The sequence below is a fragment of the Podarcis melisellensis genome (assembly GCF_964234715.1).
Source record: "Podarcis melisellensis genome assembly, chromosome: 3".
NCBI classification, from domain to species: Eukaryota; Metazoa; Chordata; class Lepidosauria; order Squamata; family Lacertidae; genus Podarcis; species Podarcis melisellensis.
Window position 1 is genome coordinate 41,986,272 of NC_138530.1, and position 15,981 is coordinate 42,002,252.

General features: G+C 41.5%; 1 protein-coding gene across 2 annotated transcripts; it reads right to left on the reverse strand.

Moving 5' to 3' along the window:
- Positions 1–9: 9 nt before the first annotated feature.
- On the reverse strand, positions 10–15,670 carry SLC30A6 (solute carrier family 30 member 6). 2 transcript variants are annotated; one of them, XM_081905418.1, is made up of 14 exons: positions 15,124–15,670; positions 13,792–13,878; positions 12,659–12,743; positions 11,309–11,351; positions 10,646–10,711; positions 10,051–10,131; positions 9,402–9,437; positions 8,815–8,909; positions 7,437–7,485; positions 5,547–5,666; positions 5,354–5,456; positions 4,708–4,755; positions 4,049–4,117; positions 10–3,892 (listed from the first exon to the last, which is right to left on the reverse strand). In XM_081905418.1, the coding sequence occupies exons 1-14, from the start codon at positions 15,124–15,126 to the stop codon at positions 3,392–3,394; spliced, it is 1,386 nt and encodes a 461-aa protein (XP_081761544.1). In that variant the 5' UTR covers positions 15,127–15,670; the 3' UTR covers positions 10–3,391. The 2 variants fall into 2 exon arrangements, with proteins under 2 accessions (XP_081761544.1, XP_081761545.1); XM_081905419.1 differs by lacking the exon at positions 15,124–15,670 and adding an exon at positions 14,748–14,766.
- Positions 15,671–15,981: the final 311 nt, after the last annotated feature.

A 15,981-nucleotide genomic window follows, 5' to 3' on the forward strand; every position in this document is an offset into this window, starting at 1 on the left:
TAGTCTAACTGGGTAAAATGAGTCCCTACGCCTGGATTACCATTTTGTACAAGGTGGGGAGGGGATAAGGGTCTCTTTTAAATCATGTTACCACGCAATGCCCTGATTGCATAGCCCCACGATCATTTATCAGGCGAAGGGTCATCCCATCTTACTGTGTTACCTCAACAGGCAATTATTCAACAGTGAAATTCAAGCTTAGAGGTGAATCATAGATGAAGCAACTGCTTCATGCCTAACTAAATTCTACTGAATGTATCAAGTCACCCTGACTCTGAATGGAACACATTTTCAGGCTGCAATTTTAGATCCTTTTAAAAACACACACAATGAACATCAGTGGTAGTATCTTGCAGATTTCATTGTACAGTTCAATCTCAGCACCCTGCTTTAATTGTACCAGAATAGTTTTGCCACTACAGCTAAAACGTCAACCTCTGATGGGCTTGGTCAATTCCCTGTTCCGGTCCCTCTTCCCTGTACATGAACCCACAGAACATTTCCACCACTAAGATTCACTGCCTCCCTCCCTCCACTTTGCTTATTCCCCACCACCTCCCTTCAGAGTTTGGGCCTGTGTGGGAACATAATGCTGCAACTGTGAGCTTTGTTGCTATGGCAGGATGTCTGCAAATACATTTGAGCTCCAATACCTCAATCACACAAGCATGGTCTGTAGAATTATATTCTTCTAAATAGTTGTAACTATGGGCTTTAGTATATGGTAGTGGTGGGCATTTATTGCTTACATGTGTATCCCTCAAAGGAGAACAAGATGAGACATTTTATCCTCACAACAAACTGGTGAGATAGGTTAAGTCAAGAGACAATGACTGGACCCAGGTCACCCAGGGAGCTTGACAGTTGAGTGTTGAGTTTAACTCTGGTCTCACGTGTCACAATCGAACACTCTATAACCATTATCTTTCATTATACCCCAAACTTGGGAATGCATTTGTTAGAAAGAATGTTTAAACCTTCAACCATGTACCAGGCATGCAGGATTAACAGCATTACCTTATGGCTGTTGGTAAATTTTCCACTTTGGATAGGTGATCTAACATTTACACTACCGAGTTATTCTGAAATAAAAGTCCTGATTTGTATCTAATTCTTTAATATGTAGTGACCTGATGTAGTCTTTAAAAACAGAGCACCATTCTTTGTGTTTACATTTGGATAAGCGAGTGTCTTGTATATTGGCACTGTATAATAAAATAAACACTTGTTAAGTCTGTTGGAGCCTATTTTCTCCCTCACACTTAGTTCTCCAGAGTTATGTTGGTCTGAAGGACCAAGATATACAAAATGAGTAAGATAAAGTGGTACCTCGGGATGCGAATGGGATCTGTTCCAGAGCCCCATTCGCATCCTGAATGGAATGGAAGACGCGACGGCGCACCTGCACGTGCGCAGATCGTGTTTTGCCGCTTCTGCGCATGCACGTGATGTCATTTTGAGTGTCTGCGCATGCGCGAGCGGCAAAACCCGGAATTAACGTGCTCCGTTACTTCTGGGTTGCCGCAGAGTGCAACCCGAAAGCGCTCAACCTGAAGCACATTCAACCCGAGTTATGACTGTAGTTGATTTTACTGGACAACTTCTGTGGCTTAGCAGAAAACAAACAGCCCAAAGGAATGTATGGGCTATATCAAAGGGAGTTCCACTCATACAACACAACTTCCATTTCCCCTCCTCCCCACAGAACCCAACACCCCCAAATCTGCTCCAGAGGGACCCCTATCCCTTTGCAGCTGATCTTGAGGCTTAGAGAGGAAGTTCTACTGGGCACATGGAAATCTGTTGCACATGTAGAGCAGCAACATTGGATTCAGCCCTGTTTTAAATTCTACCCACACCCAATGACACACGCCTCTTTGAGCTGGGTGTAAGAGGGCATATAAACTTCTTCCACATCAAGGAGAGTGACTTGGAAAACCTGAAATGGCTCTGGTACAGTTGTCCTGCCTCAAAGAACATCATGTGCCCTTTTAGCATTAAATGGATATATCTCACAATCAAAATAACCAGACACCCAGCAGCGGACATGCTAGAAAAACAAAGGTATCTCTATCCAGCAAGGCATTTGGGAAAGGGAAGGTGGAAAAGCCAAATCCTGAAATCAAATCACCCCCTATCCTCCTTGCAGAAGGGTCCTCTGAATCACAAACAGGAGAGGGTAGGAATGTAAATGGCTGCCTTTAGTTGTGGAGAGAAACCTGGAGGTAGGAAGAAGGTGGGAGAGTCCACATGCCTGCTGCAGCAACCTGGTTCCATGCATGCTGTTAGTGTGACTGTTTTGGAGAGCAGGGTGGAGGAGAGAGGCAGCCACACTTTGTGGTTTTCCATGGTAGAAAAGTAAAGTTGATGCTGGTCACCAACTAATCTAAATCATGCTCCCTTGTAGGTAAGGACTCACTGAAGGTGCAGTATATAATGTAGGCAGGTGGTATACAAATTTTCACTGGCAACAGAATGAAGGAAAAAGTATCATAATACTTATTAGCGAAACATTAAAATATGCACTCAAATCAGTTACTGACCATGCTAGTTGAAACTGCTAACAAAAAACGGTGACTGGCCTGTTGCTAAACTTCCCATTTAAGCACCTTGCTTACCTTCATGCAGAGAGGTACCATCACTTTTTTAAAAGCAGCTGGAAAGAAGTTTTAAAATCAGTGTTTCCATAAATAAAAAATGCTACTAGGTTAACGAAAGCATTCTTTCCACATACCATGCCACTACTCTGAACTCTTCAAACAGGATTAACAATAGTTTAAAAGGACCACCCTAAGATTTCCCAGCACACTGTCAAACACAGATGACAGAAATACAAATGAATCTGTGATAGTTAACACCATAGGAGAGTTGATAACTCTTGTGAACCTGGCAGCAATATAAAGTATTTATTTAGATAAGCATCTCTTAATGTCAAATAAGATTTCAAGTGGGTCTGTTGGACCTCCAAGTGGTCATTTATATATGACACACACCTTTCCAAATTAAGGAAAATGTAACTTTTAATAATGATTGTATGATTACATCATAGGCAAAGAAGTTTTGGAGAAATTTGGTAATTGGAAACACTCTTCATCACCACCAAGAAAATGATATAGAACCTCACTTCTGGCCAAATTTGTTATCTTCTGAAATTCCTTGATATATTGTACTGTAATCACTTACAAAAGCAAAAATAAAACATGAATAAGCTCACCGCTTGTATAGCTGCAACTTTTACAGTCAGAGATAGTAAATGAAACAACAAAAACACATTTTCATGATTGGAAATATTTGATCCTGGTCCATCTAAAAAATATGAATAGTCTTGTAGAAAAAAGTGAGCAATAAAATAGATTAAAAAAATAATCAAACAATAAATATGGAAAATAGTTTATTGGGGCCTGGGCTGACCTTGAGTGCCAGTTCCATATCTGTGGGGAGCATTTATTAAACCAGTCCTGAATCCCTGGGTTGCCCCTATTCCTGGGACTCCAAATCCTTGTGTGAAGACACTGCTGTAAGGTACAGTTCCACGGTTGAAGCCTAGTCTGTAGGGCCTTGTCTGAGTATTCACGAGAATGACTGGATTCATATTTTTGCCTGGTGTGTTAAAGGAGAATTCTGGAGGCGGACTACTTGCTTTAGCTGGAGTAGATGTAGCTACGTTAGAGTTTTCTGCCATTTTTAGAGGTGGCATTGGAATGATGTGATGATCTGAAAGATTCAGCATATTGTTTGCAATAGTTCCAGAGGTCAAGGTTGGCCTAATCCAGTCATCTTTGAAAATCTGAACAGTCAACGTAGACACTAGCGTATACAGCCGATTGGTCACGTGAGCAAGTACCATTTGTTCATTAGCATCTCTTCGAATTCTCACGTGTACTGATCCAGCCTAGAAAGCAAAGGAGAATAAGCTCATCGCTCTCCTGCACTTGAAGCAAACAAACTGTGCAGGAGAGAAACAATCTTCAAGTGATGTTATTAAAAAGAGTGACATGCTTTGTTTTGAAAAAATAAAATAAAATAAAGTCAGGTGGGGGATACATACCAGAGAACCAAATCCCAATGTCCAAAAATGCTCGTTTCGTACTTCTAAGACACCATCCAATGTAGAAACCTAATTGAAGACACACAATGAATCACAATATTAGTATTAAAATGCTAATGTTTCTGACAGCTTATTCATAAAGCCCCAAGGGTTGTGTTAATAGAAAAGCTCACTTTGAGTCCAGCCTCCTTGAAATCAATGTGTTTTCTATGTAAACATGCAGAAGATCAAGATGTAAGCCTTTTTATACTTCCAACTGCATTCTTCAAAAGGCTACTCCACGTGGAACACTAGACAGCATCAGATACATCTCATAATACTGATCTGAACATTCTATATTTATATTTTAATTTATTAGTAAAGTATTAACAATGTTATTTTTTTTAAAAAATGTGTATCTATAGCTTCTATAGTATCCAAACTAAAAATGTGAACAAAGGGATCATTGGAAAATTAATGGGAGATTCTGTTTACCAAATTCCTACAAAAAGCACGTATTTCATTGATACTGAAAACTGAAACACCAAGTATTAGAAAATAAGGAAATATTTCCTCCTCTTCCTTGGATACACAACCTATAAAAATATATATTGTTCATGCTCTGGGGCAAGGGTGGCCCTGGCCACTGTATACCAATGTAACATTTTAAACTAACTTACTTCTCTTATAAGTTTATCAAGCTGTCCAATCACATGAGGTGGCGTTGTCTGAAAAAACAAAAAATACTATTACTTTTAAAAACTGTCAAAGAGGGTCCCCCCCCAATACTTCTTAAATGACTCAACAATCTAAAGACAATAAAAGGGGCTCACTACATGGAGTGGCAGATGGCTACCGTTGCTTAACAGGAGGGACAGGGTGAAGGGGCAGGAAAGTTGGCATAATGTAGATGCACCAAGAACACCACTAGATTTGGCTCCACCAGTGTGTTTGCGCCACACTGACCTCCCCGCCACCTCCCACTCTGTTAAGGAATAGCAGCCCACATGCCACGTTCCAAGTCATTCTAGGCTTTATATAACAACAGCAGTATCTTAAATTGGGTCCAGTATCATATTACACCTGCATATTAGGTGTAATATGGAAGATTTTTTAACATTATAATATAAAGTGAGAGGCTGTGTGTGTGTGTTTTTTTACATCAAATGGGTGATGCCAACCTTGGCTACACTGAAAGATGCTATCACAAAGTCACTTCTCTCATTGGCTCACCTGAAGCAATACCTTCCCACTGTAGACGCTCATGGGATACATGGTACCAAACTGAAAGATGCTATCACAAAGTCACTTCTCTCATTGGCTCACCTGAAGCAATACCTTCCCACTGTAGACGCTCATGGGATACATGGTACCAAACGTCATCAAGGCAATGGCTAGAGCAGAGGCAGTATCTACTGCAAAATAATTACTGAAAGAAACAAGGGTAACATTAGCGGGCACACCTGTTTTTCAGCCTTCAGTATCTATGAATGTCTTCTTTAAATTCATGAGTACTTACTTAATTTCGATTAGCATGTATGTAATGCAAAGAGCTAAAGCCCCGGCAAGGTCGATCAAGATGAAAGGGTTCATGCGTGGAAGAAAGATGCTGCTCAGCCCAGGAATGATCCCACACAAACTAAAAGAATGCGAGGAATAAGATGGATCAATAGTGGAAACATCCAGTTAAACAGCAACACACGCAATTTATAGGTACAGTGATGGCTCTTATGGCAGCCCTCTGCAGACAGGGAACTCTACTTGACTCAGGTGTGAGCCTTATTGCTGAGGGAAATGATATAAGGGACAGGAGCATACCTAAATGCTAAAATAAAATCAAGGAAAAAGCTCTTCAATTTTAGTTACAGATATTTCCTCCCAGGAAACTGATGGTGCCCAGTTTCATAAAAGGCTTTAGCTACTGAAATGACATGAGGGCCTCTCCAACTATAACTTATTTATTTAGGGCAGAGCACACATTCAGATGGTTCTCAATTCAATCCCTGGTATCATTCGTCAGTTAAGAGGATCAGGTGGCACATGCTGGGAAACAGAATTCTGCCTGAAATCCTGGAAAGCGGCTGCTAATCGAGTGTTGACAGAATGGATTAGGCAGAGAAATAGTCTGACTTATAATAGTCTGACTATAAGGCAGCTTTTTATGCAAAAGTGGACATGGGGAATCATCTTGCTTTTTCATATATGTATTTTAAGAAACTTAACATGGAGGCCATCACCAGCCACCATATGATCTGATGACGGACAGGATACAAACGTTATTGGGGTATTCAAACTCTGCTTGATCCTATTCTCACTCATAAAGAGGGAGGTGTTTCACTATGTTAACCAGAGCAGAGACAGATGCCATCAAGTATCAACCTAGCAAATTCAAAACACTTTCATATTATTGTGACATTTTCTAGAAACATTTTCCAGAAATCCACTTTTCCCAAGACCAGATGGAAACATAGGACAGTTGGTTTCTAAACCATTACACCAAATGAGAGCAAACACAGACCACCACAACTGAATACTTTGGGGAAATGTAGGAACTATGTACCTTGTCTTCTAAATTCTGTTTTATCTCTGCTCAGTAACTCATCTTACAGTAAGGCCATTTTAGTAGGGGGAAGAAGGTGCAGGTCAGAGGCAGTCCTTGGTCTTGTCAAACTGCATGACCAGCAAGGCCCATGGCCAAACTCACTATTCCTTCTATATAAACCTTGCCATTCACTGGCAACAGGCATGGGAAGATTTAGTCCAAGGGCTGCCAGCTGCTGATCTGTAACGTCTTATTTTTGCAGCAGCAAAAAAAGAAAAGAAAAAAGGCAATGCTGTTCTAGGCTGCATCAATGGAAATATAGCGTCCAGATCAAGGAAAGTAAAACAACCACTCTATTCTGCCTTGGGCAGATCACATATGGAGTACTGTGTCCAGTTCTGGGCACCACAATTTAAGAGGGATATTGACAAGCTGGAACATGTGCAAAGGAGGGCAACCAAGATGATCAAGAAGCTTGGATAAGAAGAGACTGAGATGAGATATGATAGCAATCTTCAAATATTTAAAGGGCTGTTACATGGAAGATGGAGGAGGCTTTTCTCCTGCTCTAGATGGTTGGATTTCAACCACTGGATTCAAGTTACAAGAAAGGAGATTCTGACTAAACATTAGGAAGCACTTTCTGACAGTAACAGCTGTTCGACAGTGGAACAGTCTCCCTTGGAAGGTAGTGGACTCTCCTTCCTTGGAGGTTTCTAAGCAGAGGTCGGATGGCCAACTGTCATGGATGCTTTAGTTGAAATTCCTGCACAGCAGGGAGTTAAACTAGATGATCATCAGGATCCCTTCCAACTGTATAATTCTATGGCTCCATTATTCTGTTACCATATCATCCTTTTAACTTACCTCCTGCTGAGATCTGCAACATGTTCCTGAAGCCAACTTGTACTTGCAGCTACAAAAAAAAAAAAAAACCCCACCATAGCAAATATTATTATTAGAATACTTATGATAGCATGTCAGTCACTAAAACACACAGAAACATATTTTTGAAAACTGCAAGTGCAATTCTATGTGAGGCCTGCACGAAAATAATAGGTCTGGATATATGTTTTATTGTTCCAGGTCAACTCACTTATTGTGCCAGCATAGCTACAGTGTTCTTTAGCATCATTACTTTAATAATAGTATTCTGATATTGTAAGAACAATATACAAGACTGGTTTGCACAGGTGTGAGTCAGGGTTCAGTGGCAGGTGTTTCTTAAAACAGTATTTTAAAATATTTCTAAGCCTTTCTGGGAAATCCAACATGCCTTACAGAAATAAAAAATGCAAAATGACAAAATGAGCAATGCAAAAGTTAAAATCATCCTATACCCCCCCAAAAAGAGAAAACCCAATAAAACATTTCCCCCAGCAACAGTAACCAAAGTCCAGTGAATAAAAAGATCAGACAAAAATACTATAGCTTGACAAGTATATATATGAAACTGAACACTTAAGCTTATTGACATTTAAAACGTTTTGATAAAAGGCATTTGCAGGTGTAGACCTTGATAATATGGCACCATGTGCCAGGCCAAAATTTACTGCCCTCCCCACAGCCCTCCTGCAACCTTCCCAAAGCCAGGTAAGGGAGGTGCTGGGCTTTGGGAAAGAGGCGCGAAGACTCTGAAAGGGTCCTAGAGTCCTTACGACTCCTTCTCAAAGCTGGGCAAGTGCTAACTCGACTTTGGGAAGGAGGTGGCAGGACTCTAGGACCCTGTCAGAGCCCTCAGACTTCCTTCCCAAACCAGGTCCTTACTAGGCTTTGAGGAGGCAGAAAGGTGCCCCCTTGGCTCAGCGACTTGTGACTTGTGCGGGGGCTCTGTCCTAAATCAGCCTGTGACATGTGCATAAGCAAGCCTCATCAGCTTAAGATTTACACACCTTCCATAACTGTTTTTTAGATAAAGCATCATCTAGATGTGAACAACTGTTACTCAGAGGCACCCACAAGTACATTTGTCAGGCTCTCTGGCAAGTAGCATCACTCAGCAAAGAGTTCTCATTGGCAGTACAATTTGGAGAGCATGTTTCTTCTCCGCTGCAAATGAGAAAACACCACCCACTTCTCCCAGGCCCTCTAGGCATACAAGAAGATTTGGGGGAGAGGAGGGGCTGGGTGGCAGTCAAAAATAGTGGCTAGCCAGAAAGTAAATATGTTCTTTGTAAGTAACTCAGATCTCCAAATCCATGGACATTCACTCGCTTTAGTTTTAACACATGTATTCATTACGTACCTTCAGAGACATAAGCAAAAGGTTTATTCCTAATAGAAAGCATTGTAAACAGGTTGAAGGAGAGTGCCACAAAGGTACCGACCAACAATCGACCCCTAAAAAGAAGAAATCAATTTTAATGCCATTCACTATCATAATATTCCACCAAATACTAGTTACCTTAGCCAGTTTTTTTATTTACTAACCAGTTTTTCATCCCATTTTTCTTCTTCATTTAGCTACATTTAATCAGCTTTTATTGAAATAGAAGACTTATGTCTTTAATCTTATTCCAATGTATCCAGGAGAATTACAGTTCTGCTCTACAATATTTATCCATGACCGTTACATCCCCAGCAGCAAACATATAAATATCTTTTTTAAAAATACCTTTCCCCACAACTATGAGTTAATCTTTAACTACAAATACAATTGAGAGACATTAAATTCAAAAGGAATTTTGCCAATGGCCTCAATATCATGTCAGCGTAAACTTTATTGTTCTGCGTTTAACAATGTAGTAATGTGGAGAATTAACACTGTATTAGCCATGCCCCTTTATCCCTGTAATATTTAATTCAATACTTTTGCATATTATAAGCACTTACGTGTGAATCTCTGGTTGTTCCAGAAATCGTTCAGCACTAGAAGACACAATAATAATAGTTTTACAGTTAACTGTTCTTTCAAGACATCTCTTACAAAGCAATCCTACTGGTGGAACAGGAGGCATAGTGGATCCAAATCCCTCTGAGCTCATGCCAGCAGGGTAGAAGATGAGGGATTGCCCATCTTTCTTTTTTGCCCCCCTTTGGAGGTTCTCCTTTTAAATAACACACACACAAAAATGCATATACCAGCCCCAGGGCCTGTTCACTCTCTCCCCCCCCCCAAGCCCTGCCTTGCCTCATTCCAGGACAGGGTTAGAGGACTAAGAGGGTTTTGGACCGAGCAGATCCAATGCCTTCCCCAATCTGTCCCAAGAACCCCTCTCTGCCATTAGACTTTGCTGCTGCAGGGAGGCCCCCATGGTTGGAACTCCCTCTCCAAAGATGCACCTCTTTCTCTGCCTATGGAGAGGGAGATTCACAAAATCCCAAGGACCAAAGGATTACAGCCTTAGTCACACATCATGTGTATGTACACCAGCACAAAGCAGCAAGATGAGGACTATGGTGTCAGAAATTAAAATTGACTTCTAGCATTATTTAGTTCCTCTTGTTACATATCAGTCGTAAGTGCAAGCAATATTCCTACCTTTCCTTGAGTATAAAGAGCGCCCCAAGCTGTGCTAGAACTGTGGAAGCAAATACTGCTAGGACTTCAAATCTCTCAAACCTGAAATTTGAGAGGTCAAACATTTTAAAATCAATATGGGCAGACAAGTATTCTGATCAGGAAGAAAACTCTCAGCACATTCAGAGGGACTTGCTTGCAAAGCTAAATTATTTGTCCTGTACAATAAACTGTGAGGAAACTATTTTCTCATAGATTGGTTAAAATGGTGTAAGGCCTTCAGGGACCAAATAAAATGGTGCAGGGCAGGGGACAGATGATGATCTGACCTATAGGTGCATAAGTTGGCAATCCCTGCATTAAGGGTCTCGCATCTGAAGCGAATATATATGTTGGTATCAGGCAAAAACAAGGCTAGAATGAAATCTTACACACAATACCATTTTTGCATGCAAGTTCCAAACTTCTTTATATAAATATGGCTGATTGTACAAGTTTTGCACATTTTCATAGACAGACTTTGATAAATTTTTTAATTAAAAAAACCCTTACATGTTTATCACATACTTTAGAACAAATATTTTCAGGAGACATGAAATATCAGTATATCACTTACCCAAATGAATAAGCTGGGCTGGGCTTCTTCATCATTACCCAATAACTTATCAAGCATGTTATTAAACTATATTAAAAGAAAACAATGGAAATTCAAATAAGCAAAATCTAGCTAATAAAAACTCAGTTTCCAATAATTCATTAATTCATTGAAATAAAGTTGCTTTGGCAGTGCAACTGCATACAGAAACAGATAGGTAGCCGTGTTGGTCTGCCATAGTCAAAACAAAAAAAATTCCTTCCAGTAGCACCTTAAAGACCAACTAAGTTAGTTCTTGGTATGAGCTTTCGTGTGCATGCACACTTCTTCAGATACACTGAAACAGAAGTCACCAGTTTATCTGAAGAAGTGTGCATGCACACGAAAGCTCATACCAAGAACTAACTTAGTTGGTCTTTAAGGTGCTACTGGAAGGAATTTTTTTTGTTTTGCATACAGAAAGACAGAGCAATAAGCTCCATTATGTTCAATGGGTCTTAGTTCCTGGTACATTGTACTTGGATTAGACCCATTGAAATTGATGGACCCGATTAGTAATGCCCATTAATTTCCATGGGTCTACCATGGTATGACTAACAATAGTTTTAGATAACAGTATAAAGAAAACGTCACATACATTATATGGAATTTTTACAAAATGAGATAAGGATTTTTTAAACGTACCTGAAAAGATCAAAGATAGTTAGGTAGGTATATGCAGTTAAAGCTGTGGAAAGAAGGTTTATACTTTACTTACACATAAATACACAATAAAGAATGAATACATAGTAAAGAAGTTTCAAGTTCTCCTGCCTGCAAAATACTCCTTTCAAGGATTAAACGCTTCGTACTATTACCTACATACACCCAGCTGGAAGACAAGCAGCAGCTAAAACTGTAGGCAGCTGCTCCTGGAGTATCAATGAAGAGCCCATGGGCACCATGGTGCCCTCAGAAAAATTGCTCATTTTTTGGTCTGATTTTAATTTGTGGGGATTGTTTGGTGGGAGAGGCTACCTATTTGGGCAGGGTTCCTCTTTCTTTCTTTTTTTTTGCCTGTTCTTTTTTCAGAGTCTGCATGCTTGGGGATGTTCTGAGCATCACCAGTTTTTCATCCATGAAATGGTTGTATCGTGGTGCCCACTAGGGCTGGGCGATATCTGGTTTTCAACACCATCACCAGCTAAACACCGTGATATACTGATATATCACAATGTCTGGAATAAGGATGGAGCAATGTAGAGTTTTTGGCTGGCTTCACGGTTTTTCTCACATCGTGATTTCTGCCAGCGTCTGCTCTTGTGATCTGCTGCCCCCTGCAGGAAGTAGAGAAGAGCTGAGCTGGCAGAGTTAACAGGGACTGCAGGAATTGAGAGAAGTATTGTGATTTTTGCACAGCACATTCACACATCGTGATTCACAATATATTGGCAGGCCATGTCAAAAATTATGAAACCAATATCACAATATGGACTTCAAATCAGTTTTGGACAATATATTAATATATCACCTAGCCCTAGTGCCCACAACAGTATCTTAAATTTTCAGATGTCCTCCTAGACCCATAAAGTTCAGGGAAGCCTAATCTACTCCACTCCTGTCCTTCAAGTCAATGCCTAGAGCATGGATAGGGACAGTATTAAAGGCACAAAGCAGCTAGCTCCACAGATTTCTAAGTACTTTAAGAACTAACAGTGCCAATGTGATCAAGGAGCATTCATCTGGTACAGACCTGGCAATTAACTGCAAATTAAGACAAAGGCTTACAGACTGTAGGATTATTCTTAATAGGCCCTGCCTCAAGAATACTCCAGGGGAGGAACAACAAGAATGCTTAGACCATTTAAAATACATTTTGGAAGAAGTACATGGTAGACACAGTTAGATATCACAAGATGCTCACAGATCTACAACTCTTCTAATTATAATATAGACTGCTTAATTCTGTTACACATACAGGATTCTGCTTCTTTATATTAATACTATTATCAGTTTACTATGCAGAAGCATTTAAATGCAATAACATAAACATACCTATGCTGTTTGTTGAACTGCACCACATAAGGAGGAAGCCAGTACATACTATGTTTATCGCACCAAACAACAAGATCTTCCATGACTGTAAATGACAATCGTTAAAGTGACTACTTATCAAGAGAATTGCAATAAAGCTTATTTGTCATAAAAAAACCTTACAATTCTGCAACACACTCACACAATTTTGAATGAGCATTTTACGCCACCATTAGCTTTAACACTCTTGCTGATCTCAAGAGACAGCAGCGAAGCATACGCTTGACCAGTGGTTCCCAGTTGGGGGTCCATGGACCCCCCAGGGATCTGTGTAACCCACCCAGGGGGTCCTTGGCACCATTCACATAACAAAAAGTACCATAGAGGTATCAAAGTTTTCAAAAGTAGGGTCTCCATTGCTTGGATTTTGAAAAATAGGGGGTCCACAGTACTTAGCTAATTGTGAACCACTGCTAGTCTAGACCACATATGAGGAACCTTTGGCTCTCCAGCTGTTGCTAAACTACAGCTCCTATTATCCTTGGCCAGTGCCCATGCTTGTTGGGGCTGATGGGAGCTGTAGTTCAGCAACATCTGGTAAGCTAAAAGTTCCCCACACCTGTTCTAGACAGCTGTATGTACACTTCATTCAGATGGTCATTCAAAGCCTCAAAAACGATTTATGAAGTGTGCTCCTCCCTCCTCTGGTGTGCCACTTTCAGCGCAAAGATCCTAGCTTACATTAAGACAAAATTACCAAACTGGGGAACTAGGGCTAACTAGCCATGAAAATAAACCAGGAGAGAAGGAGGAGATGGGTAAGGGAGGAGTATACAGCCAGTGTATTCATCCCTAACTTCATAAAATCACAGACAGCAAGGAGACTCTCATCAGTTCAGAAAGTAGTACAAAATCACACAACAAATTAAAATCAAACAGGAGCAAATAAAGACAGGCAATTGCAGCATAAACATTGTCTGAAACAACCTGACAGTATGTCCCTCTTCCAAAATCATTTATTAATGTCATATCTTCTAATGAAAAACAAATATTTATTGGAATCAAGTTTCTGTTACAGCAAGCAAAGAGGTGTATATCTCTGAGAAAACATGTAACTAGAGTTTTAGTGTCTGTACTGTAAAAGAAAACTTTACCCTTCGATCAGCAGCTACTGATCTAAATTCCTGTGTTAACTTGCCAAGTAGAGACCTCTGTGATTTGCGAAATAAGTGTATTGTCCCCTGCAAATAAAAAAGCAATAGCGCAAATCGTTGTCAATCTCTTAATTATTGAAACTTTCCATTTCTTCAATCACATTCCCCAAAATGGGCTTGATTTCTGAACGCTGGCCTTTATTATAAGGAAAGTTGTTTCACCAATGTTACACACTGTCGCAAAGTAACACTTACTTAGGAAATAAGAATAAATAGTTCACCCTGGCAAGCAGGGACAAGCCCGGGTTGTAAAAGCTCCTGTGCCCTTAAGAGCCATATAACAGGCAGGAATTCAGTAAATGAAGCTCTCATTATCACAGCATCCTGCACCAAGTGTTTGTTTGGGGTGTTTTTTTTTCATTTATCACATTTCTAACCCATTTGGTTCTAATAATTTTGAGGTGGTTTTATCTCCACTATATCTCTATAAATTTGGTTAGCTTAACAGATGGTTAGTTGCTCAGGGGCCTACCACGGAACTCTGTGGCTGAAAAGGAGTTTGAACTCAGACATCCATGTCAAGATTGTCCCCTCAAGTCCAGACTAGGGTCTCTTTGTAGAAATCTGATACACATTAAACCCGTGGTTCCCAATGTGGGGTACAATTTGATTTTTAAGAGGGGGGCAATTTGAGAATGAGTTATTAACAGTTAATGGCCTTTTAGGCTTCCTCCACATGAATAAGAGTTCACTTTTTGAATAATAAGAATTATATGTCACAGGGGGGGGGGCATCAGGATTTTAGAGATGCTTAGGTGGGGCATGACCCAAAAAAGGTTGGGAACCACTGCATTAAACTGTTGCTAATTTTTTATACCCTGCTTTTCAAACAACTTATCAAGTCAGTCCACAGGACGAGGAGAACCGTTTTACAGGGCATGGGCCTGTAAACCAACTTGCTAATGGTTGCAGTTTGAACTGCTGCTAAGGGAACAGCTGCAGGGCCCGGTTCGAAAGCTGGCAACCTCCTATGCCTTGCTCCGTAACCACTACACCGCGCTGCTTCTGCGTCACGGTGCCATGACGAGGCGCAGAGAGCCTGACCTCTGAAAAGTGACGTCAACCTCCGCAGCTACCCAATGAAAGGAAGCCAAGCCTTAAGAACTGGCAAGCCAGAACCGGGGTTCTGAGAGGTCCTCGCGCCGCACCCCCGAGCTGCGCGTGCGCGTTGGCTCTCCCCGCGCCAGCTTGAGTCCGAGGCCTCAACCGTCGTCCCTCGTCTCCTCCCCACCCCCGCGCCCCGCTTCGAGGTGAAAACAGAAGGCAACTCACCATGTTGAGGAACAAGTGGCTCCCCAAAGGGGCCGGAAAAGGCTGGCTCCTCCTGTCACCATGGAGACGAGGCGGGAGCCGAAGGAGCCGGCGTGTAATTGGCCGAGCCCAGCATAGGAGCAGGAACTGACGCGAGGCCTTCGCCCCGGCGCCGCCTCCTCAAGATGCCGCGGTGCCTTAGCGTTGTGGCAGGCAGGGCGGGGCGAGAGAGAGAGAAAGAGAAGAGGGCGGAAGGCAGCTGCGCATGCGCCAGCTCTGAATGAAGCAACGGGGAAACCGTCTGGTAAAGCCGGTAGCGTTGCCGCAGCGTCGTTGGCGCCCACGCCGAGGAGGAGCTGTGCACTTTTAGGCAGCCGGTCGCTGTCGGAAACGGATCACGGGGAAGACCTTCCCTGGCTTTTACACACCGTCTGTCTCTCTTCCAATGTGTTCGTTTATTTATTCATCATCAATATGCATCATGTGTACCCCTGTTGTATCCCTCCTTAACCTCGCCTCGCAGACGACCGCAGAGAAGGAATGAAGAGCGCAGCGTTCTAAGTCAGTGTTAGATTCTTGCTATGATTATGCTCTCTGCTGTAGAGCTGGGAACTCTTTCAGCCCAAGGACATCATTCCAATACTCACGCATTGCTCCCACTCTCCGCTGAGCTGTGCAAACCCTTACATCCCATTGCGGTGCACCCTCTCCAGGGAGGTCCAAACCTACACTGTTCCTCAGTTGATCCACTGAGCGGTGGTATCAGTTTTCTTTCTATTAGTAATGCCTAGTGCACAGCAACGGGGTGGAAATTGGATTTAATCCTCCCCTCCAACTAGGGTGGGAAGAAAATTGTGCTCTCCCACAACTTTGTTGAGC